The 26,693-nt window shown below is 42.3% G+C and overlaps 1 protein-coding gene across 7 annotated transcripts in view; it reads right to left on the reverse strand.

Moving 5' to 3' along the window:
• Positions 1–2,924: 2,924 nt before the first annotated feature.
• The window catches only part of LOC139406903 (ephrin type-B receptor 3-like), a 99,201-nt gene continuing 75,432 nt past the window's right edge, over positions 2,925–26,693 (reverse strand). For 2 of the 7 annotated variants that reach the window (XM_071150048.1, XM_071150047.1), the window contains exons 10-16: positions 26,204–26,326; positions 24,421–24,668; positions 23,424–23,639; positions 21,716–21,865; positions 21,117–21,316; positions 17,197–17,352; positions 2,925–6,962 (exon numbers count right to left, since the gene is read on the reverse strand). In XM_071150048.1, coding sequence (XP_071006149.1) covers positions 6,854–6,962; positions 17,197–17,352; positions 21,117–21,316; positions 21,716–21,865; positions 23,424–23,639; positions 24,421–24,668; positions 26,204–26,326 — 1,202 coding nt within the window. In that variant the 3' untranslated portion in view covers positions 2,925–6,853. Of the gene's footprint in view, positions 6,963–17,192; positions 17,353–21,116; positions 21,317–21,715; positions 21,902–23,423; positions 23,640–24,420; positions 24,669–26,119; positions 26,327–26,693 lie in introns of those variants that run through there. The other 5 variants (XM_071150044.1, XM_071150043.1, XM_071150046.1 and 2 more) reach the window with 4 other exon arrangements.

Below are 26,693 nucleotides of genomic sequence, written 5' to 3' on the forward strand. Positions count from 1 at the left end.
AGCCAACAAGTCAGATTTTTAAAATGCTTTTCGGCGAAAGCATGAGAAGCTATTATCTGATAGCATGCAACACCCCAAAATGCCTGAATGCGACGTAAACAAAGATTTAGCTTAGCCGGCACTACACAAAACGCAGAAATAAAATATAAAACATTCATTACCTTTGACGAGCTTCTTTCTTGGCACTCCTATATGCCCCATAAACATCACTATTGGGTCTTTTTTTTGTTTAAATCGGTCCATATATACCCAAAATAGCTTTCTATGGAAGCTGTGTGATTCAGAAAAAGCGTTTCAGCGTTTTAAAACGCTGTGTCATTTTTTAAAATTAAAAAAGTAGACGATAAACTTTTACAAAACACTTTGAAATACTTTTGTAATCCAACTTTAGGTATTAGTAAACATTTATAATCTATCAAAATGATTACAGGGCAATGTGTATTCAATAGCTCCTCGTCTTCAAATCAATGGCTGCCAATGTGCACATTCAAAACATCCTGGTGGAGACCGGAAGAAATTGAATCCAGTTAGTTGGATTTACCAACAAAAAAGTCCCTGGAAAATGACGACAATGGCGACATCGTGTGGAATCTGTAGGAATTGCATGCAGATCCATAATTAATTTTGTGCCCTTTTAACAACTTATGAAAGTGACGCATGGAAATAATTTTTAGCTTTCAGAGAGCAGTTTTTCTTGCGCTTTTCGATGAAACACACGATCTGTTATAGTCACAGCCGTGATTTAACCAGTTTTAGAAACTTCAGAGTGTTTTCTATCCACACATACTAATCATATGCATATACTATATTCCTGGCATGAGTAGCAGGACGCTGAAAAGTTGCGCGATTTTTAACAGAATGTTCGAAAAAGGAAGGGGTAGACTTAAGAGGTTTTAACTTCTTGGTGACAGGGGGGCAGTATTGAATATCTTGGATGAATAAGGTGCCCAGAGTAAACTGCCTGCGACTCTGTCCCAGATGCTAATATATGGATATTAATAGTAGTATTGGATAGAACACTCTCTGAAGTTTCTAAAACTGTTTGAATGATGTCTGTGAGTATAACACTCATATGAACTCATATGGCAGGCGAAAACCTGAGACAAATCCAACCAGGAAGTGGGAAATCTGAGGTTTGTAGTTTCATTTAAGTGATTGCCTATCCAATATACTGTGTCTATACTGTGTCTACTTCCCAAGGCTTCCAGCAGATGTCAACAGTCTTTAGAAAGTGCTTTGAGGCTTCTATTGTGAAAGGGTGTCGAATAAGAGCTGTTTCAACAATTGGACTAGAATGAGGCCAATCAGTTGTTTACTGCGCGGTCACCGTTCCTTCTTTTTCCTCTGTAATGAATACGCTATTGTCCGGTTGGAATATTATTGAAGATTTATTATAAAAAGACCCTAAGGATTGATTGTAAACAGCGTTTGACATGTTTCTACAAATTGTAATGGAGCTCTTTTGACTTTTCGTCTGGATTTTGCGCTCGCACATTGTGCCTTTGGAACAGTGAACTAAACACGCAAACAAAACGGATGTATTTGGACATAAATATGGACATAATCAAACAAAACAAACATTTATTGTGGAAGTGGGAGTCCTGGGAGTGCATTCCGACGACGATCAGCAAAGGTAAATGAAGATTTATAATGCTATTTATGACTTTTGTTGACTCCACAATTTGTTGGGTAACTGTATGGCTTGCTTTTGTGGCTGAACCTGTTCTCAGATTATTGAATATTGTGCTTTTGCCATAAAGCTTTTTTGAAATCTGACACAGTGGTTGCATTAAGAACAAGTTTATCTTTGATTCTATGTAAAACATGTATCTTTCATCAAAGTTTATGATGAGTATTTCTGTTATTTGATGTGGCTCTCTGCAATTTCTCTGGATGTTTTGGAGGCATTTATGAACATGGCGCCAATGTAAACTGAGGTTTTTGGATATAAAATTAACTTGATCGAACAAAACATACATGTATTGTGTAACATTGAGTCCTGGGAGTTTCATCTGATGAAGATCGTCAAAGGTGTGTGATTCATTTTATCTCTCTTTGGTCGTAAAATGGCTGAATGCTTTCTGTGACTAGTTGCTGACCTAACATATGTTCTGCTTTCGCCAAAAAGCCTTTTTGAAATCGGACACTGTGTTTGGATTAACAAGAATCTTTAAAATGGTGTAAAATACTTGTATGGTTGAGGAATTGTAATTATGAGATTTCTGTTGTTTTGAATTTGGCGCCCTGCAATTTCACTGGCTGTTGGCGAAGTGGGACGCTAGCATCCCGAACGATCCCAGAGAGGTTAACAGACTGTTGTTGGACATAAAAGTCTTCAAGCTGTTTTTAAGGAGAAAGAGAATAATGTGGCCTTTAAGGTGGATAGCAAGAACTGGTGGAAGGTGAGTGGGAAGGGAATAAAAAAACATGTTTGGAATACGGTACATTAAAAACAATTACAAAAGTTAAGGCTGGGAATGGGGCTTGTTTGTTTTTGTCCAGATCACTGTCTTAAATGAAGGTGCTGTTGCAAGTATCAAGTAAGACTATTTTGAAAACCTAAGTGCTAGGACTGTGTTTATATAATGTCCTGAAGAGGTGCTTTCAGCAAAACATTGACAGCGCATCAATTGTCTGAAATATGTCAATTTTGTTAAGTAAACAACAGTCGGAAATGTCTTTAATTTCCTATCAGATTTTTTTAGAACTGTCTTTCAGTCTACGTTATGGTTTGCACATTTCTTAAACGTTGTTATAACTGTAAAGATGTAACTTTGTATTTGTCTTGGTATTTATTCTGATAAGAGAAAATGAAGACTGTGAAAATGAATAAATCATGTTGATAGTTTGTTACTTGTAAAATATAATATAGGCCTATGAATATATGAAATGTGTATACAAATTCATCACACCACTCAAAAGACTCAGACTGGTAAATCATTTAATTGCAAAAGGGTATTTTAAAAATATTTCTACAAGAATGCATTTTTTTTAAATCAATTTGTTGTTTTGTCTGCACCATCATTAAATATATCTCAATGCTTTAAAAGAGGAACAAAATAACTGCAAATCTCAAAGGTTTCTTCCTTTTCCTCTCAATATACATATACAACACTTGTAAACATCTCACTTTTTTCGATATGTATTTGGAAAGTGAAGAGAAGACAGGCATATTAAGTGAGTTTGTTTAATTTTTGTATATATATGTATATAAAACAGTGACAGATGAAGAAAAACATTTCTGAAAAATATTCTACCGGAAAATGTTAGGGGTTAAAAGTCGTGGGCTTAGATGGGGTGGAGTGTGGAAGGATTAGGGGATAGGTAGAGGAATTTGAGGCGAGTGTTAACTCCGTATACTTTCAGAGAGATGGGGTGATTGGCACAGAGAGATACTGTGTCTACCATAAATGTATAGTGTGCGGACTGGATTGGTTCAGTAGAAAATTATAATACTAGCACCTATATCCACACACACACACACACACACACACACACACACACACACACACACACACACACACACACACACACACACACACTCCATTCACATGTCAGCGCTAAGCAGAGATACTGGTGTGTAAGATATGATTACAAAAACACAGAATGATGAACAATCGTCAACTCTTGACAATTCAAGGTCCTAAGTATGAAACATCTGTTAGGAACATCTCCCTACAGTGTGAAAAATCTATTTGTTCCAACAATATGTTCAGAGTTGATGTGCAAAGCATTTAGTCATTTTAAGATATGTAGCTGCAGCATCAGAGCTCATCACTCATTCAGCTTTTTTTTCCCCCAAAGCAAAACCAAGACCTAGCACAGCTTCTGCAACAAATCAATAGTTCAACCTAGCGCTGAGCTGCCATTTTTCATGAATGGGCATGTCAAACATCTGATTGTATTCAGCCTTCTCCATTGTTCACATTCATCAACCGAGTTCTATTAAGTCATTGTCCTAGCTGATGTAGCATTTGTACCTCACCTCACTTTTAGAGCATTATTGTTGTTACCACTATCATTATCGTACAGTGCAACTTTTTCGGGTTAGTAAGCCCTTACATGGGACTCATTGAACTGGAAATGCCTCTATTTTAAAAGAAGATTAAATGAAATCAAAATAAGGAACACATTTTTGCATAATATCCTTGATGGCTTCAGAGGTTTCAAAAGAAAGTCTAAAAGAGTAATATTGCAAGACTTGATGCACGGTAGACAACAGAAACTTTCTGGAAAATAATCTGTGGGGACCAGCACTGCAAGTACCACTCTACCTAATACAGGTGGTTCATCCCATCCTTCAGCCCCCATCCCCTCTCCCCTCCTACTATAATACTGATGGTACGGTCCTAGGGGATGCAGCTGCTATCATTTACAATGAGCGCTCCAGATTGCTGCCTGTCTCCAGGCCAAGGTTGTTGGTCCCCGCACTGTACTAATCAGGCAGAGCCGCAGAGCCTAGACAGAATGATTGCAGCCTGAACAGGAAATAAATACAGATAATCATAGGCCGTCCATCCGTATGTCTGCGCTGGACTGTGAATGTATCCCTCGGAGCAGCAGATTGGCCACTGCATTAATCAGTCTGACAAACCGGGTCCAAGGGGCCACTTCTCTGAAAAAAGTGGACCATGGCCCAATCACGGAGGTGCGCACACGCTGAGCCCCTTGACGGAGCTCCGTCTACAGACCCATCGGTTTAAGAATGGTCTCTGTCACAGAGCTATACAGTGGGGGTAACGGACAATATCGAGATGTACAAACACACTTTTCAATAAAATCTCCATCGACCATTGGGTGTGTCAACTGTGTCAGGAAGTTTCATTTGGATAAAGGTGCATGGAAGACAACTACTGACAAGTTCACATGGCTACACAATATAATCTTCTTTACAGATGATTGAGAGAAGGAATGGTACAGCTAAAGATCCAGTCTTGGCGGTCACCAATACAATTTGACCTGAAACACAAGCTCAACATACCCACTAACACACGGAAACATACACTTGAAAGGAGAGGGAGGTTGTTGGTGCAGAGTGTATACCCCTCGTGGTCTAACCACGGTTTACCCCTTGAAATGCTAAAATCATTGCAGCTGTCCCTAACTTCTCTCTACCTTTCCCTTCCTCACATTCTCTCTCTCTCATTCTATTCATCTTCAATCCCTCGCTATCTGCTCATTTCACTCAGAATCAAACGACATCTCACAACAACACTTTCCCAGTTTCTCAAATAGCATTTTGTTTTCATGTTATTTATCTTATTTTTTGTTACAAAACATTACAGGCTGTTTAGAACAACAACAAAAATACATTATCCAATTTTATATGCACATTTTTATAATAATCAATAATTTGCCGAATCCTCTTGGGTCTTTTCGTTTCCTCTTGATTGTTCTTTAGAATAAGTCCACAGTTCAAATGGCCTCTTGTCCAAGTGGGGAGAAAAATAAATACACTGGGTGGAAGTATAGAAATTTAGCTAAAGTTTTAGATACATTATTTATCCAGGTATTAGTAAAAAGAAAGTTACGGTGTCTTTCGTGGTTGTCCTTAGTTTTGTACAATGCATATATATTTCCAAATGTTTGGATTTCAATAAAAAAATGTTAACAGTTGTCCACAGAATATAGCGTAATTGTTTCCGATATAATTGTTGCTTCTTGTCACTGTTCAGTTCATGCGTTAATTCTCCATGGTGGTGATGTAGCTGAAGCTGTATTGTACAGTATTTTGTTACACTCATACATTCGCATACACACAAACACACATACATACTCACGCACAAACACAAGCACACACAAAAGGCTGGTCGTTCTTTGTATTGAGTTGCCACAGTTCTCACCTAGCTCCTCCCTCCCCCATCACACAAAGCATCCAACAGGACTACTTAGCTCTGACCAGCCATCTTGAAACACAAATCTCCCCGAAGTGATGGAACAGAAAAACATAAATGGAAGGCTCATGTAAACAAATTAACAGCAATTCTTATAGTAAGAAAAACACAATTGATGAGACAAAATTAACCAATGGTCCAAAACTTTGAGAACATCCTGAGTGTGAGTTCCCCCAGGTTTTAGAAAAAGGTTGGTTCCATACCTGGTTAAGCCAAACTAATGTGGCCAGCTCCAGCTAAGCAGCTCTCATTTGACCTCTGTGACCCTCTGATTTGCCCTCTTCCTCCATGTCCTTCTTAGGCATGTGCCCTTGTACATAATAATACACCTTCAATATGAAGATGGGGAATAACACACACACCAACAATAAAACAATTTATATCGTTTTCATTTATCATCTTGGTGTCCAAACTTTTTTTGTGTGCAAACGCTCGTTCACGTTTCCTGCTTTTTGAAACACTTTATACTCCGTGTTCATCCTTTTACAACTGTAATGTCCGTCAGGGGGCTTTCCGACAGATGTTGGGGTAGGGTCAAGGTACAAGGAGATAGATTTTCACAGGAGGAAGACTAAGTTCAGGATACAAGAAGTGGGAGGGGAGGGTTTAAGTCCTGGCCAACCTCACAAACACACACGCACGCATGCAAACATCACCCCACACTGAAACAAGTGAGGCACGCATGGGTTATGGGTTCTCTGTCTTGTCTATAGACATTTCTTTTTTACAAAATAATCCTGTTTAAAGTCTTATCGGATGGAAAAACATTGGACTAATAATGTGGAACACAGAAACATAAAATGTTGGCGTGGAAGAAAAATAAGAAAAACACAAGTTCGAGGCACTGCAAGCCAGTTTTGTTCTCGTCTGATTGGCAGAGATGGTCAGGCAGCTAGGGTTTCCTATTGGCTCTCTCTCTGGCACAGTTCCTCCCCATTCTGTCTGTCTGTTGGTCCATCTCAGACCTGGACAGGCAGTGTTTGGTTCATCTGTAGTCTCATGTCCTGAATGCTGCCTAGAATCTTCTTCTGGTGGCCAGCCAATGTCACTCCTATCCGAAGAAGGTCTCTGAGAAGAGAGAGAGAGAGAGAGAGAGAGAGGTCAGGCATAAACAAAAATAGGTCTACTTGAATCCAAATAATTGTTCTGGTCAGGAAAACATTGGGCCCTAATTATAAGATGTAGACAGGGAGTCCTAAGCACGCCTTTCCTACTCACTTCTCAGTATTTGGTATTCAGACACGTAACGCGCTCTACAGGTGTGGCTACCTTGCACGCTCTGAATAAATGTCATTCATCCTGCTGAAAACCCTCACACTTGCTGGCCAACAGATTTTTCTTGTGGAGTTTTCATTCAATAGGCACCCCTTTAAATACGGTGTAGCTTTAAGTTAGAATTTTTTTCGACAGACTAGAATATATTAAGAGAATGGGTTAAATATTGGCTCTCGCTCAGGGGTGCGTGCTCAGTCCCCTCCTGTACTCCATGTTCACTCATGACTGCAAGGCCAGGCACGACTCCAAAACCATGATTAAATTTACAGATGACACAACAGTGGTAGGCCTGATCACCGACAACGACGAGACAGCCTATAGGGAGGAAGTCAGAGACTTGGCAAGGACAACAACCTCTCCCTCAACGTGATCAAGACAAAGGAGATGATTGTGGACTACAGGAAAAAGAGGACCGAGCACACCCCCATTCTCATCGACGGGGCTGCAGTGTAGCAGGTTGAGAGCTTCAAGTTCCTTGGTGTCCACATCACCAACAGACTAACATGGTCCAAGCACACCAAGACAGTTGTGAAGAGGGCACAACAAAACCTATTCCCCCTCAGGAGACTGAAAAGATTTGGCATGGGTCCTTAGACCCTCAAAAGATTCTACAGCTGCACCATCGAGAGCAGTGGTTGCATCACTGCCTGGTATGGCAACTGCTCGGCCTCCGACCACAAGGCACTACGAAAGGCCTAGTACATCACCGGGGCCAAGCTTCTATCCAGGACCTCTATAGCAGGCAGTGTTAGAGGAAGGCCCAAAAAATTGTCAAAGACTCCAGCCACCCTAGTCATAGACTGTTCTTTCTGCTACCGCACTGCAAGCGGTACCGGTGCACCAAGTCTAGGTCCAAGAGGCTTCTAAACAGCTTCTACCCCCAAGCCATAAGACTCCTGAACATCTAGTCAATGCTACCCAGACTATTTGCAGAGCGCCCCCCCCCCTCTCACCCCTTCTTTACACCACTGCTACTCTCTGTTGTCATCTATGTATAGTCACTTTAATAACTCTACCTACATGTACATCCTACCTCAAATAACCAGTGCCCCCCGCACATTGACTCTGTATCGGTACCCCCCTGTATATAGTCTCGCTATTGTTATTTCACTGCTGCTCTTTAATTACTTGTTACTTTTATCTCTTATTCTTATCTGTATTTTTTTAAACTGCATTGTTGGTTAGGGGCTCATAAGTAAGCATTTCACTGTAAGGTGAACCTGTTGTATTCGGCGCATGTCACTAATCAAATTTGATTTGATGTGAAAATATATGCATATTCGTCTCCTTTACGTATGAAAGAAAGGAAACAGTGGTTTAATTAATTCTGAAATTGCCACATTCAGTTCTTCAACGCATGGTAATGTTGGAAGTTTTGTGTACATACATTGCCTTCAGAAAGTATTCACACCATTTACTTTTTCCACATTTTATTGTGTTACAGCCTGAACATAAAATTGATTAAATTGAGTTTTTTTTATTTCTGGTCTACGCACAATACCCCATAATGTCAATGTGGAATTATGTTTTTAGACATTTTTACAAATTAAGTAAAAATGAAAAGTAGAGAACCAATAAGTATTCAACCCCTTTGTTATGGCAAGCCTAAATAAATTCCGAAGTAAAAAAAAAGCTTAACATTTCACATAATAACTTGCAAGGACTCACTCCATATGCAATAATAATGTTTAACATGATTACCTCATCTCTTTACCCCACAGATAATTGTATCTATAAGGTCCCTCAGTTGAGACAGTGAATTTTAACCACAGTTTCAACCACAAAAGACCAGAGAGTTTTCCAATGCCTCACAAAGAAGGGCACATATTGGGGAAAGTATTTTTTTTTTAAAGTTGAAAAAAAGGTTGAAAAAAAGCAGACATTGAATATCCCTTTGAGCATGGTGAAGTTATTAATTTAACTTTGGATGGTGTATCAACACACCCAGTCACTACAAAGATACAGGCACCCTTCCTAACTCAGTTGCACATTGATCTGATACTGGTACTCCCTGTAAATACTGTAGCTCCATTCTTGTGCATTTAATTCTATTCCCTCTTCTGTTACTATTTTTTATTAAAAGTTTTACTCTACATTGTTGGGAAGGGCTCGTAAACGAGCATTTCATCTGCAACATGTAGGGAGTTATTCGGCACGTGACAAATCAAATTTGATTTGCCGGTGAAGAAGGAAACTACTCAGGGATTTCACCATAGTGACTTTAAAACAGTTAGAGTTTAATGGCTGTGATAGGAGAAAACGGAGGATGGATCATTAACATTGTAGTTACTCCACTATACTAACATAAATAACAGAGTGAAAAGAAGGAAACCTGTACAGAATAAAAATACTCCAAAACATGCATTTTATTTTTCCTTTATTTACGTAACTAGGCAATTCAGTTAAAAACAAAATCTTATTTTCAATGACGGCCTAGGAACAGTGGCAGAAGGACCGATGTGTTCCTTGTCAGCTCAGGGATATGAACTTGCAATCTTTTGGTTACTAGTCCAACGCTCTAACCACTAGGCTACCCTGCCACATCCTGTTTGCAATAAGGGACTAAAGTAAAACTGGGAAGAAAATGTGGCAAAGACATTAACTTTATGTCCTGAATACAAAGTGTTATATTTGGGGCAAATCCAACACATCACAAAGTACCACTCTTCATATTTTCAAGCATGGTGGTGGCTGCATCATGTTATGGGAATGCTTGTCATCGGCAACATCTAGGGAGTTCTTTAGGATAAAAATAAATGGAATAGAGCTAAGCACAGGCAAAATCCTAGAGGAAAACCTGGTTGTCAGCTTTCCAACAGACACTGGGAGGCAAATTCACCTTTCAGCAGGCTAATAACCTATATCATGAGGCACTTGACAGAGCTTGAATACATGTTTTAATAATTGTACAGTCCAGATGACTTACCTAGAAAGACTCACAGCTGTAATTGCTGCCTAAAATGTATTGACTCAGTGGTGTGAATACTTATGTAAATTAGATATTTATTGGAAATGAAATACAGAAATTTGACATTTCAAAAAACATTTGTGTGTAGATATTATTTGTTTAAATCCATTTTTAATTCCGGTTTTATTAACATAACATGTGGAATAAGTCAAAGGGTATGAATTCTTTCTGAAGCCACTGTAGAAATATAATAGGGAGAATATTGTACAATAGTAGGCTATACCCTTGTCTATTGCCTGGACTAACCATGTGGCGTGTGATGACACGCCCAAGTATTGCGCCATGCATCAGGTTCAAACGTTTGCGACTTGGTCTGCGTTCCACTCCATAATGATTTAATTAGTGACGTGTTGACAGAGGAAGAAAATTAAGGTAAACAAAACAATGTAATTAAATGGAATGATAATATAGGCTATACCAACAGTAACTAACAGTAAATTGGCAGTTTAATACATGTGGTTATTAGGCCTAATGACGGTCGATACTGACAGTGGCTAATATTTAGCATGATAGAAATAGGAGACAGAGAACATCGGGGTAGCCATTAATTAAAACATTTAAGAATGCCCATTCCTGCAAGTTAAAAGGGAGTACAATTTAAATTCAGCGTAATGGCATAGCATTTCATAAACTTTACTGTGGGAAAGTTGATATGCTTCAGTTTTCTGCCTTATGACTGGTTTCACATTTGTCTCCAGAGATTATAATGTTAAATAGATATAGAGCAAATGTCATTTATATTTACAATTCCTTTATCCAAACGGATTACTCATTTACCAAGCTCTTATCAAAAGTTATTATCAAGCTGTACATTGCAGTGCTTGGAGAATGCTGTTATTTATATTGGAAAAAAGTTAAGTAGATGTTTTTTCCACTTGGAACAGTTAGGTTCGCAATAATTTATTCATGGTTTACTCACTCGTAATGGTGGTGGAATTATTAGGGAATAAAGTCAATGTCAGAATACAGCATATCTGTATACGCACCTCCGCCACACCTTAATTTATTCGACCCTCCCATAGGGCATTACATGGACTCGATTTGGTCCTGCTGTACATACAGCGTACACTACGGTCACAAGATGCAGGCCTCCTTATTCTCCCTAGAATTTCTAAGCAAACAGCTGGAGGCAGGGCTTTTTATGGAATGGTCTGCCTATCCATGTGAGAGACGCAGACTCGGTCTCAACCTTTAAGTCTTCACTGAAGACTCGTCTCTTCAGTAGGTCCTATGATTGAGTGTAGTCTGGCCCAGGTGTGTGAAGGTGAACGGAAAGACACTGGAGCAACGAACCGCCCCTGATGTCTCTGCCTGGCCAGTTCCCCTCTCTCCACTGGGATTCTCTGCCTCTACCCCTATTACGGGGGCTAAGTCACTGGCTTACTGGTGCTCTTCCATGCCATCCCTAGGAGGGGTGCATCACATCATGCCAGGCTTTTTTGCTCTATATTCAACTTGAGCGGGTTGAGTCACTGACGTGATCTTCCTGTCCAGTCTTGCGAGGCATGTGTGGTGGAGGAGATCTTGGTGGGCTATACTCAGCCCTGTCTCAGTTGGTGGTCTGTTGATATCCCTCTAGTGGTTTGGGGGCTGTGCTTTGGCAAAATGGGTGGGGTTATATCCTGCCTGGTTGGCCCTGTTCGGGGGTATCGTCGGACGGGGCCGCAGTTTCTATCGACCTCCCTCTGTCTCAGCCTCCAGTATCTATGCCCTGGGGGCTAGGGTCAGTCTGTCCTATCTGGTGAAATTCTCTTGTCTTACCAGGTTTCCAGTGTGAACTTAAGTATGCTCCCTCTAATTCTCTCTCTCTTCCTCCTCTCCCTGGGGCTCTGAGCCCTAGGACCATGCCTCAGGACTACCTGGCCTGATGACTCCTGGTGGTCCCCAGTCCACCTGGTTGTGCTGCTTCTCCAACTCAAATGTTCTGCCTGCGGCTATGGTACCCTGACATGTTCACCGGATGTGCTACCTTGTCACGGACCTGCTGTTTTCGTCTCTCACTCCTCTCTCTCCCTCTACCCGCTGTCTCGACCTCTGAATGCTCGACTATGAAAAGCCAACTGACATTTACTCCTGAGGTGCCGTCCTGCTGCACCCTCTACAACCACTGTGACTATTATTATTTGACCGTGCTGGTTATCTATGAATGTTTGAAGATCTTGAAGAATGATCTGGCCTTAATGACCATGTACTCTTATACCTCCACCCGGCACAGCTAGAAGAGGAATGTTCACCCCTCAGAGCCTGATTCCTCTCCAAATTTCTTCCTAGGTTCCTGCCTTTCTAAGGAGTTTTTCCTAGCTACCATGCTTCTACATCTCCGTTGCTTGCTGTGTGGGGTTTTAGGCTGGGTTTCTGTATCAGCACTTTGTGACATCTGCTGATGCAAAAAGGGCTTTATAAATACATTTGATTGATTACATTTGATTGACATATGCCAGTAGGTTTAAATGAGAACAAATACAGTTTGCCCTTGTGGAAACAGTTGCAGACCGCAGTTATCTGTGTACACCAATAAAATGGCTTCCTTGTGTAACAGTATAGCTTCTGTCACTCTCCTCGCCCCTACCTGGGCATGAACCAGGGACCCTCTGCACACAGCCACCCTTGAAGCATCGTTACCCATCGCTCCACAAAAGCTACGGCCCTCACAGAGCAAGGGGAACAACTACGTCAAGGGCTCAGAGCGAGTGACGTCCCCAATTGAAAAGCTATTATGGTGCACCCCGCTAACCATTTCACGTCGGTTACACTCACCCCCCTTTTGACCTCCTCCTTTTCCGCAGCAACCAGTCAACAGCATCCATGTAACAGTATAGCTTTCGTCCCTCTCCTTGCCCCTACCTGGGCTCGAAGGGACCCACTGCCTACATCAACAGCTGCCTCCCACGAAGCATTGTTACCCATCGCCGCGGCCCTTGTGGAGCAAGGGGAACAACTACTTCAATGTCGAAGAGCAAGTGACGTCACCGATTGAAACGCTATTAGCGCGCACCACGCTAACTAGCTAGCCATTTCACATTGGTTACACTTGAGTCATGTCAACAAAATGGTGACACTCCTCAGTGCACTGATACCTGGGCCAGATGTAAAATACTTCAATATCCTGGCAGGTGGACGAGAGGAGGAAAATAGTAATGGGGAAGGGAGGTTAATATTTTAACAGTGCTTTATGCCACTGTGGGCCAGCTGGTGCTTTTCACATCACTAAAACCAATCTGCCAGCCAGCCAGCCAAACAACCTGTCAGTCGAGAAAACAAGTTAGTTATTGAGAAAACCAAGCAAGTGAGGAAGTCAGTCATGGAACATTCTGTCAGTAGCCAATCGGTTATTTCTGCAACAGACTGTAAGTCAGTGTGTCAACTAGTCAGTGATCGAGAAAATAAAATAAGTTAGTAATTATGTCAGTCAAAGAACAATCAGTTAGTAGCCAATGACATTCATATAACAGAATAGACTGCCAGTCAGTGAGTCAACTGGTAGGTCATTTGATGGTGATTCGTCTAGTCTTACACAGTCAGTTAGATGACAAAGCTGTCTTGAAAGACAAGACTGGAAGAGAACAGTAATCCATCCTTTCAATCAATCAATCAATCTTATAGCAGTCACCTAGGTTAACTTGTCTTTTAACAGTTTCTCAAACTGTCTTCATAGTTCAAAAGAGAACAGAGAGAGTTCACGCCAAAATGCGAGAAGCAATGGGGGATATGAAAATATGAAAATGACACAAACACAGCAGCCTTATTAAAGAATGGCAGCTATGAAAAAAGCTGTAGCACCTGTTTGGCGGCAGTCAGTTAGACAGTGTAATCTAATCGTCTCAGCGGTGTTAGTTTAACACTAAGGCCTCATGTACTGGATTGTTAGGAATAATATCACAAGGACTCTCTTTTCCGCTCTTTAATTTGTTTTTCCCTTGCCGATAACGAAGGAGAGAGCAAACCACGGTCGGCATCTGGGGGAACGATTAGCAAACCACGAGGGCCCAGCGCCTCTCTGGATCCTCTCCGTTCACACAGACAAAGACACACCTAAATTCAACCTTGTACACCGACACCATGCCCTTTGCAAGTCTGCATGTCTCTGTTGTCCTCTGCTTTTGCACACAGACACACACACACACACACACACACACACACACACACACACACACACACACACACACACACACACACACACACACAACCTCTTCTATTACTTTTACTACGTATTTTGGACTTGAGACTTTTATTGTTATTATTGATGTTGAGGGAGCTAGCACATAAGCATTTCGCTGCACCTTTTGTACCTACTGTAAAGTGTGTATACGACAAATTAAATCTAATTTTATTTTGATTTGACACAAACGATTTTTCCTAAATGAAATCAATTGTGTTTTTGTTTCCATTACAATCCCTCATCACTCCAGCAACGGGGGATAAAATGATCATAAATGCAAGCCATTAGAGGAATTACCTGCCATTAAGAGCAGGAGAGAGCCACTGTACAGCACACTTGTCGGCATGCCAAATTGAAACAAATCCCCTATTATCCACCTAACGAGGATGATATACTGATCATTATTATCATAATTATTTTATTTGATCACAACTGGCCCCGTTTCCATGACTTCTATGACACACATTTCCTGTTATATAAATAACTGTTATATAAATAACGTGCCAAGCTGGCTCTGAAAACGTTGGTCATGTTCATTAGGCCCCAAATGAAAGAAAATTTACTGAAACAGGGAGGGACCAGGACTTGTCCAATGATAAACGTTCCTTTTCATTTCGCGTTGCAAAACCTTTTAACATTTTGTTTCCTAATGAACACGACCCAGTTCTGTGTCAACTCTAGGTTATTATTGCTGGAAGGGAAGGTGTCGTGAGGTAACATGCACTATGGAGGAGTGTTTGTAGTGTCCTTCAAGTCTCTCCAGGATGAGGGAGAAGTGCTTTTTCTCTTATTGTGTTTTCACTTCAGGGTCAATTAATGTTTGTGGACCCGTATCCCGAATGGTCTCTCACTAGTTGTACAACTGACTAGATATTTACCTTTTCCTTTCCTTTCCAATCACATACAATGATAACAGTAACAACTGCAGCCACCATTATTCCCAAAGCGACTCAATTTGTAGTGTTACTAACTCTGGAGAACAACGCTGTGTGAGAACTGGGCCTCTGTGAGTGAATATTTAAATGCAATTTGAATGTCTCCAGTCATGTAGATTTCAAGGGCCATGCTCTCATTGGCACCCTAAGGATGTCTACTCACATAGACATCATGTCTACAATGAGGCTGTTTGAATTCACCTGAGGTTACTTCTATTTGGTTGATTAAAATGGACTATTTCCAAACAACAAGGTGGGCCGACGCCAAAAACAGTGAAGTGGATCGATCTACTGTACGTCGAGGGAGGGGCAGATTGTTTTGCACATGACAATATTCTTATGATTAATGTCAAACTTGTTGCCACCTTCAATTCTTGCACATTTTTTTCAGAAAATGTATTCTGAACAAAAATATAAATGCAGAATGTAATAATTTCAACGATTCTACTGAGATACAGTTCATATAAGGAAATCAGTCAATTGAAATTAATGAATTAGATCCTAATCTATGGATTTCTGGGATCTTGATTTCAGCTCATGAAACATGGGACCAACAGTTGAAATGTTGCGTATATATTTCAACACTGTCTGCTCAGGCAAATTTGCTCAACCTAGAACCAATCAGAACTCCTGTACATATGCCTCGTGATAAAGGCAGCTAATGGCCTGCTTCTATCTAAGATGGAAAAACAGTGCCGGTGTGTTAAGAGGAACTAACATTAACTACCAAAGACTAAATAAGATAATTATTAGTTTTTGAATGCACATTGACCTTTTAGACAATTTATTGAAAACTAGCCAATGTTACAGTTGACTAGCCTAGCCAGCTAATACTATCAACATCAATGTGCCTGCTCAGGAAGCTAGTATTTCATCACTGTCAGTGAATAAAATGTTGAATTATGTTTTGGCAAGATTGTCTCATTTCAAGTTAGCTGCAGGCTTAAATTAACATTAAATCATATGATTTAACAGAAACCCAAATAAAAGCATGTAGATAAATGTGTTTGTGTCATTTATGCTAGAATGGAGGTTCAAAAATGACAGCTGCACAGGCATATTAGCCAATAAATATGGCGTAGCCTACTAGGGCTGTCCCTGACAAAAACAAATCTTGGTCGATCGAGAGTCATCCTATTCTTTTGACAAATCGATTGGTTGAAATGTTTCAACTTATTTTTCCATATATAGACAGAAACCCCATGTGTTTGAATAAAACCAACTACATATGCACTGAGCTTGTCTGATACTTTAAACCTCACTAGGGTAGCGGGCACATTTTTTATTTATTTTTCTGACTAATATTAACAGTGTAAACAAAACTAAATAAATAAGGGTAACAGAGAGTCTGTTCTAAGGAAGAAAATATAAAGCCTTTATTACAGCAGACTAAAAACATGAATGAATTGCAGTTTATTTATTGTTTAGGCTAATTATTCAAAAGCTCCCTTTGCTATTTAATTTAAAAACAAAAATTATTAATTGCATTTCAAAGCATGAATGTCTCATATGTTGTGTTATGGCATGATTGATTGATACAGTAGCCTATATATTGAATTTTTGACATTGCCAACAAACAGAAATGTGTTCAGAAGAAATTAATATACATATATATATAAAAAAGAGCTCCACCCTCGACAGAAATCGATCATCTTGAAAACTAAAGAAGAAAGCTTGCCACGACCCACCGCCTAAGTCACTCACCGCTTAAGTCACTCACCATAACAAGTCACTCTTGCCATATCAATGAGGCCTTTTGAACTGAACTAACCTGAATTGAGTTTGATTCATTTGAATGGACTATTCCTCGATTCACCCAATCACCCTGCTATCTTGCCACATCAATGGGGTCATTTGAGCTGAAACAAACCAATTTGCAAGTGAACCAACTCATGTCTCAATGAAGCCATTTGAACTCAACTAAACCAAATATAATTAATCGGAATCGACTCATTCTTCACTCACTCTGCTGTCATCTGGGCCACGAGATCGAAGGAGGCAAAGCCGGCATTGAGGAAGTTGTCGCGATAGCGGCTCATCTTGATGGCATCCAGCCAGTCTCCCACGGTGGTGAAGGTGGTGTAGTCAGGGACGCATCGGTCGAGCAGAGGCTGCGATGCCCTACAGGAGGGAGGAGGAGAGTGAGACAAAAGAGAGAGGGTTAAGGTCATGCCTCACCTACAGCACCAATGAAACCTCACTCCCAAACCCCAAAAACGCCACCTCGCTCCCTCCCTCGCTGCACTTGTAGGGTCAAGGGTTAATCGCCTCCGTCGCCTGACGTAACCACCTTTGGCTACCGTTGGAGACTGGCTTGGCCGGGCATGTGTGTGTGTGTCTCTTTGGCATGATGACCAATGCTAAAGAGGCAAAAGGTGTGCAAACAACACAATACGGCGAAAGTGGAAAGACATTTCCTCAAGAATCTCTTGGACAGCGTGGAGATATTTGTGGACTGTCAACCTGTGTGTGTGTGTGTGTGTGTGTGTGTGTTTGTGCACGTGTGTGTATGCATACACCTGCAGACACCCAACGAGGCCCTTGGACTCTCCAAAAAACCCAACCACCCCTGATTGATGTCATATATAGGGGGGCCACCTTGCAGTTTTAATAAACAGCAGTGGAAGTTTGAAAAGAGAGGGAGAGCTAGGGTGAACGAAGGAAGGTGGGGGAGAAAAGGACAGAAAGAAAAAAGGGGGAAGAAATAGGAGAAAGAGAACCTCTGTCTCTGTCTAGCTCTCTCTCTGACCGCTCTCTGCTCTGTTGATCCTTGTCGTCTTTTGATGACATTAGATTCACAATCAAAGGTGGATAGAAAAAAGAGAGGGAGCGAGTTAATAAGAGTCAATACAGAGGCTCCATTGAAGGGTTGACTGCTGCAAAGGGATAGGAGGAGTGCTCTTTAACAAGGCCTGCCCTTCAGTGCCCCGAGGGTTTGGGCTAGCCACCATCAACCATCAGACACAGTTCCCTCTTAATAGAGCATTGTTAGCCCCTTTCTGAAGTCTCGTACTGAAGTGGAAGGTGTCTAGCCTGATCCCAGATCTGTTTGTGCTATCTTGCCAACTCCTTATGGTCAGTGGAAAGACAGCCAAAACAGAGGATGTGGAATCAGGCTAGAAGTCAAAGGAAGCCCAAGGCACTGGGAGAGGCCACTAAGACCGTATGTCTCATGTTATGAGGAGCAGTCACCTGAGTGGATACTCCCAAACTGGAGCCCAACGGGCAAAGGTGTTGTGACGGTTTCCTCATGGTTTTTGATAAACGTTTTTTTGTTTGTCTTCAGTGTGAGTGGTGAAAGACACAGATCATTGGATTTTTCCGTGTCAGGCTACATGGGTATGCATTATGAGGCAGACAGACACACCTGACCGCACATCGCCGCCACCCCCCGCACACACACCACACACACGTACCACACACTCACTCGCACATGACAGGAGGACACCTCCACTTGTATTGTATAAACTATAACACGACTCCCAAACCAGTGACAAAAGTTAGCTTAGCTACCGCTAACCACTACAAAGCACTAATGTGCTGGACGTCATGGCAGCTCATCTCTCACTCACTCTTTCGCCATTAGGCTCGGCGGGGGGCACACCTCTCCACTGGCCATTTGAAAATATTTTTTGCAAAGAATTCAAATCGTCTTTTCGCCTCACTCTTAATCTAGCTAAATACTGGCTAATTAGTCTGATTTAAGCTTCCCAGCCATCGCCATAGCTCCAGATCCCCGATGGAATCACCCCCTATTCCTCCTCACCCTCTTCCCCCTTTGGGCTCTTTCCATGAAAACTACAGAGGAATGTAGCACGAGGATATCACTAAATATGTGAAACCATTGATCTAAGAACTTCCTTGTAGGAGCTATGGATGCCTTGAGTGCTTTATTGAGCAACGGTAATTCCACATTTGCATTGACAACCCTGGCCAGTTGTTTGGTGGCTTAATGTTTTAGCTATAGGAAGTACTGTGCACTGTAGGCATTGCTGAGACACTGACTCTCATGCAAGTCAATAAGTAAATTTGGAAAATTATATTTTTTTCAGTGAAAAGTGTTATCGTTGTCGGCATGACTCGGGTGACTCTAGTACCACAGTCACAGATAAAAAATGGCACCGTCACTACTAAACCCTAGTCCAGGGAAAATACTGTATTGCAGTAGACAGAAAACCAAAGAAACCCATTTCAGAGATATATATTTCTTCCTATTCTCTATAATGTAATCCATCACATACATAAAAACATACATTCATACACATATACATACATACATATAGTACCTGTCAAAAGTTTGAACACACCTACTCATTACAGGGTTTTTCTTTATTTTTATTATTTTCTACATTGTAGATGTAAACTATGAAATAACACATATGGAATCATGTAGTAATCACAAAAGTGATGAACAAATCAAAACATATTTTATATTTGAGACTCTTCAAAGTAGCCACCCTGTGCCTTGATGACAGCTTTGCACACTCTTGGCATTCTCTCATTTCAATTAACAGGTGTGCCCTGTAAAAAGGTAATCTGTGGAATTTCTTTCTTTAATGTGTTTGAGCCATTCAGTAGTGTTGTGACAAGGTAGGGGTAGTATACAGAAGATAGCGCTATTTGGTAAAAGACCAAGTTCATATTATGGTAAGAACAGCTCAAATAAGCAAAGAGAAACGACAGTCCATCATTACTTTAAAGACATGAAGGTAAGTCTATCCGGAACATTTGAAGTTTCTTCAATTGCAGTCGCAAAACCCATCAAGCGCTATGACAAAACTGTCTCTCATGAAGACCGCCAAAGGAAAGTAAGACCTAGAGTTACCTCTGCTGCAGAGGATAAGTTCATTAGAGTTATCGGCCTCAGAAATTGCAGCCCAAATAAATGCTTCACAGAGTTCAAGTAACAGACATCTCAACATCAACAGTTTAGAGGAGAACGCGTGAATCAGGCCTTCATGGGCGAATTAATGCAAAGAAACAACTAAAGGACACCAATAAGAACAAGCGACTTGCTTGGGCCAAGAAAGACGAGCAATGGACATTAGACCGGTGGAAATCTGTCCACTGGTCTGATGAGTCCTTATTTGACAAGAACTATCTTGTCTTTGTGAGACGCAGAGTAGGTGAACGGATGATCTCTGCATATGTAATTCTCAACGTGAAACCATGGAGGAGGAGGTGTGATGGTATCGGGGTGCTTTGTTGGTGACACTGTCAGTGATTTATTTAGAATTCAAGGCACACTTAACCAACATGGCTACCACAGCATTCTGCAATGATACGTCATCTCATATTTTGTTTTTCAACAAGACAATGACCCAAAACACACCTCCAGGCTGTGTAAGGGCTATTTGACCAAGATGGAGAGTGATAGAGTGCTACGTCAGATGACCCGGCCTACACAGTCAACCGACCTCAACCCATTTGAGATGGTTTGGGATGAGTTGTACCGCAGAGTGAAGAAAAAGTAGCCAACAAGTGCTCAGCATATGTGGGAATTCCTTCAAGATGGTTGGAAAATCATTCCAGGTGAAGTTGGTGGAGAGAATGCCAAGAGTGTGGAAAAAGGCAAAGGATGGATACTTTGAAGAATCTAAAATATATTTGGATTTGTTTAACACTTTTTTGGTTACTTTATACTTTTGTGTTATTTCATAGTTTTGATGTTTTTCACTATTATTCTACAATGTATGAGTAAATTAGTAGTTGTGTCCAAACTTCAGCAAAATTCCCAGGTTTTCTAGAAATCCAGGTGGGAAGATAACCGGGTTATGGTATTCTAGAAAATCTGTGAATTTGGGGATTTTGCAACCAGCACCAGATTAAAGTAGCTGCTAACTAGGCTGAGATGGGCCAGACTGTCTGACAGTTTATAGGCTTACCCAGAAGATTGCGTGTTGCTGGTGACCACCTTGAGGCTGGCAGCGTTGCGGATGAGCTTGTCCAGCGTTGCAACGATCTGGGAGAATTTAGGCCGAAGGTTCCTTTCCTTGACCCAGCAGTCGAGCATGAGCTGGTGCAGCGCTGTGGGGCAGTCCATGGGCGGGGGCAGCCGGTAGTCCTGCTCCACGGCGTTTATCACCTGGAGGGTTGGATAAGAGTTAGATTGACAAGTGGGATAGAATCAGACCTAGATAACAAAAAATAGAGATCAAATCTAGGGAATATGGTTTTGAATTATGAGACAAGAAAAGGATAAGAAACAGGGTGATGACTGGGGAGAGAAGGGGGGTTTAGAGTCAAGATAAGAAGAGTCAAAAGACAGGGAGAGGGAGGGAGGGGGAAGATAAGAGAGAGCATGAGAAGGGGGCAGGGGGAGAGAGAAAAGGGAAGGGGAACCAGTTAGGAAAAAGGAGGAGTCAGAGAAGGAGAGTGACAACTTGATGATGTGACAGTGTTTTTCGGGAACGTTGAATGTCAAACTAAGTCAACTTAAACAAAGTCAGTTCCAGTAAAGTAAATAAAAGCAAGTTCCACTCACGTCCTGGTTGCTCATGTCCCAATATGGCCTCTCTCCGTACGACATCACTTCCCACATGACGATGCCGTAGCTCCATACATCACTGGCCAAGGTGAACTTCCTGTAGGCGATGGCTTCGGGGGCCGTCCAGCGAATAGGAATCTTGCCTCCCTGTGGATATGCGAATGAGTAGGTGAGAGTGAAATACTGGGGATGGAGTCACACACAGTTACACACATACAGAGGGAGGAGAGGGTGAGACAAACTTACACTGGTTGAGACACGTTTGATTATGATAAGATGCCAGGTAAAACTGAGGTACACAAATACCATACACATACACACATAAACAAACAAAACCCTGAACACCAAGTTCATTGTGATTCATATTGAATGTACAGTACAATTTGTGATAGAATAAAAAATAAAAAGCAAAAAAGAACACAGTGACGAAAAATTGAAACAAACCAATTTATTACCATTCATTCAAGACTTGACATACACTATACTGTACATACAAAGTATGTGGACACCCCTTGAAATTTGTGGATTCGGCTATTTCAGCCACACCAGTTGCTGACAGGTGGATGAAAATTGAGCACACAGCCATGCAATCTCCATAGCCAAACATTGGCAGTAGAATGGCCTTCCTGAAGAGCTCAGTGATTTTCAACATGGCACCGTCATAGGTTGCCGATTTTCCAAAAAGTCAGTTTGTCAAATTTCTGCCCTGCTAGAGCTGCCCCGGTCAACTGTAAGCCCTGTTATTGTGAAGTGGAAACGTCTAGGAGCAACAAGGGTTCAGCCGTGAAGTGGTAGGCCTCACAAGCTCACAGAACGGGACCGCTGAGTGCTGAAGCGCATTGTGCATAAAAATCGTCTGTCCTTGGTTGCAACACTCACTAACGTGTTCCAGACTGCCTCTGTCAGCGCAATAACGGTTCGTCGGGAGCTTCATGAAATGGGTTTCCATGGCCAAGCAGCCACACACAAGCCTAAGATTACCATGTGCAATGCCAAGCGTTGGCTGGAGTGGTATAAAGCTCGCCGCCGTTGGAATCCGGTGCAGTGGAAACACATTCTCTGGAGTGATGAATCACGCTTCACCATGTGGCAGTCCGGCGGACGCGAGGAGAGCGCTCCGTGCCCGAATGTATAGTGCCAACTGTAAAGTTTGGTGGAGAAGTAATAATGGACTGGGGATGTTTTTTATGGTTTGTGCTTGGCCCCTTCGTTCCAGTGAAGGTAAATCTTAATGCTACAGCATACAATGACATTCTTGACAAATGCTTCCAACTATGTGGCAACAGTTTGGGGAAGGCCCTTTCTTGTTTCAGCATGACAATGCCCCCGTGGACAAAGCTAGGTCCATACAGAAAGGGTTTGTCGAGATCGGTGTGGAAGAACTTGACTGGCCTGCACTGACCTCAAACCCATCGAACACCTTTGGGATGAATTGGAACGCCGACTGCGAACAGGCCTACATTTGTGCCCGACCTCACTAATGCTCTAGTGGCTAAATGGACGCAAGTACCCGCAGCAATGTTCCAACATCTTCCCAGAAGAGTGTAGGCTGTTATAGCAGCAGAGAGGGGACCAGCTCAATATTAGCGTCCATGCTTTGGAATGAGATGTTTGACGAGCAGCTGTCCACATACTTTTGGTCATGCAGTGCAGATGCCCACACACACATGCATACACACACGACCAAAGTGTCCTACACACTAACCAGTGAGCTGGTGTAGGTGGGGTCCGTGGCGTCATCTTCGAGGAAGCGCGACAGGCCGAAGTCAGACACCTTACACACCAGGTTGCTGTTGACCAGGATGTTGCGTGCAGCCAGGTCCCGGTGGACGTAGTTCATATCAGACAGATACTTCATGCCCGCCGCGATGCCACGCAGCATCCCCACAAGCTGGATCACTGTGAACTGCCCGTCGTTGAGCTGGCAAAGACAGAGAGATAGAAAGAGAAATATAAGCAAGCATTATACTATAATCTATATTCAATATTTAGCTTAACTGTTTAACATACTTCCATTCCTACCTCTCTTGCTCTCTCATGGTTTCTCTCTCACTCTCTTTCTTATTTCCCCCATATCTCTACCTGTCTCCCATCTAGCTCTCCTTCTGTTTCTCCCTTGTCTTCTGTTTCACCCATTTCTCTCTACCCTCTTTCAACCCTTCCTTCCCTCCATCTCTCTCTCCCTCTATCTTCCGCTCTCTCTCTCTCCTTCTCAGTGTCAGACAATGTTTAATATGAGGGTGAGGCAGTGATTCATAGGCTAGTGAAATCTCTGTAAATGTCGGAGATTGCGAGAGGAGCGGCACATTTGTAAGATACTGACAACAGACAGGGGTTAGGTACATGTTTGGGTACTTTGGCAGATGATGAGATGATTACAGATACACATTTATGTGTTTTCAAGAGTATCAATTCTCTGGCTGTTTTTATATAGTGCATGTTCAATGGATTTAGTCCAGAGATTGACAGCAAGGTAGGCCTTTGTTATTATGAAAACATTTTTGGGGTTACAGTAGGTGGTGTGTAATGTTAGCAACTGTGAAATTATGTTTTCTTTTTGACAAACCCTGAGCGCAATGTTTCAAATAATTTGCTAATTCTAAACATATCCTTGTGCGTGTGTGTGTGTGTGTGTGTGTGTGTGTGTGCACCCATCAAATTATTATTATTTAGTACTGTGTATGTTCCACAGGTTCTCCTACCCTCAAGAAAGAGTCTAGCGCCCCGTTCTCCATAAACTCTGTGACGATCATGACTGGCCGGCTCTTGGTGACCACGCCCTCCAGTCGAATGATGTTGGGGTGGTCGAACTGTCCCATGATGCTTGCTTCACTCAGGAAGTCCCGCCTCTGCCGGTCAGTGTAGCCCACCTTGAGTGTCTTGATAGCTACAATGATCTCACGTCGGCCGGGTAGCTTGCAACGCCCGCGACACACCTCCCCAAACTCTCCTGTGAGAGCGAGGAATGGGAGACAGCGAGAGAGAGAGACGGAGGGGGGAAGAGAGAAAGGATAGAACAAGTGGAGGAGAGTGGGGGAGAGAGGGGAGAGGGACAGTTTACTGGTTAGAACCAAGGAGTCAGGGAAGGGAAGCGGGAGACTGCGAGAGAGAGGGGCTCGGGCAGTGTACGGTGGCTAGGAATGGCAGAGAAAAGGGGGGGATGAAAGGTGAGAGTGAGGGATGGCCGAGGGAGAACTAAAAACGTAGGGAAGAGTGGGTTAGCGTGGGTAGTTTGGGGGTGGTGGTAAAGCTTGATAAGAGAGTGTAGAGGTGGAAGGCTAGAGATATACGTGGGGTAGAGGGGTGGTTGGGGAGATTAGGATTCAGAGGAGTTAGGGGCAGGGGCGGAAGAAGAGGCTGGAGGCGAGAGAAGCTTGGGGTTCGTGGAGGCTTTGCGTTTAGGTCCTAACACGCCAAGCGGGTGCGAGAGTGTGTGAGAGAGAGAGTGAGTGTGCGAGCGACGGAAACAGGGAAGTGAGGGAACGGGGGAGGGTAAAGGGCAGGGGCAACAGGGTTTGAGGATTGTCACTAAAGGCAAAGGCTTGGAAGCAACGGGTTCAAGTAGCAGCAGTAGATGTTAAGCTGTGGTAGTGGTAGTAGAGCAGAGGGGGCTCAGCTGCAGGCGACATACACCTCAAAATCCAAATTCCCATCACCACAAGTCTTCATTCGACTCAGATACATGGCTAACTCTGAGTCGACAACAGTCCTGCAGCTTTTTAGCAAAAGTATTACTAATATTTCAAAATATCAAGATTTTAACTCTAACTAGTACATCAAAAAGGGGCGGAGGGATGGAGCAAGGGTGTAAACAGGAAGGACAGGAAGAAGTAAACAGGAAGGATGACCACAATAAGTGATGTGGTCAAGGGTCAAAGGGACTTTGGAGTGGCCCCCTTTAATAGTGGTCCTCAAGACTCTTAAAGAGGGGGATGGAGTTTAGAGATGAATGTCCTGGCCCTGGAAGGCTGCTGTTCTAGCTTATTGAATAGCCAATCAACTCTCCTAGATGACGATTAAGTCAGGTAGATTCAAGTAGGGGAGCTAATCAATTAAAGGGACTGATTAATGACAGTTGAACAAACAAAATAACTTCCTACTGCAGAGCACATCTCCGGGACCAGGAATGGGCAGTTCTTAGAGGTTAAAGGTTTATTAAAACAAAGAGACAAAAAGTGGGGAAAGGAGGTAGCAATCATTAAAGGCACTTAGGTGCCAACCTAAGGGGGAGCTACAGTTGTGAGTGAAGCGAATTAGGGGACACAACATTTTTTGCAAAGGTGTAAATGCATATTTGTGATTAGGGGGGCTGCTAGTGCTGGGTGGATGGGGGGGGAGCACGAGGGGAGGCGGGGATGGTTTAAGGGGGGGAGATTGGGACGATGAATTGAGTGAAAGTACCGCTTGGCGTGAAGTCCTCTAACGGTATGGCCTGGAGGTGACTAGCATTCTTCCCCCTGTAGCTCAGGAGCTTTTGTTGGTTACCTGCGCCAATGACTTCCTCGATCTTCACGCAGGAGATGTCGATCTCCTTGGCAAACTCGCGGATGGCCTCATTGGGGTCCTCGTAGGTGAAGGGGTCAATATAGACCTTCATTCCAGGTGTGACTATAGGGGATTCAATAGCGGAAATAATCACATGAATCAAGGCAGTCAAGCAGAAATTACCATTCAAAATTATATGTACAGCATTGATTGTTAATCAATTAAATGCATGAAGGCGGCCTACGTGTTGTAATGATAGCTTTGCTTCTAATGATATTGGCTGCATTAACATAAGATGTTACAGTCGAGGAATAACACCAATGAGATCCAAAACCACTACTCTCTCAGAAAAATGAGTTCCAAAAGGGATCTTCGGCTGTCCCCAGAGGTGAACCCTTTTTGGTTCCAGGTAGAACCCTTTGTTGGTTTCAGGTAGAACCCTTTTGAGATCCATGTAGAGTCCTCTACATGGAACCCAAAAGGTTTCTTC

This window comes from Oncorhynchus clarkii, chromosome 4, assembly GCF_045791955.1.
Source record: "Oncorhynchus clarkii lewisi isolate Uvic-CL-2024 chromosome 4, UVic_Ocla_1.0, whole genome shotgun sequence".
Taxonomy (NCBI): Eukaryota; Metazoa; Chordata; class Actinopteri; order Salmoniformes; family Salmonidae; genus Oncorhynchus; species Oncorhynchus clarkii.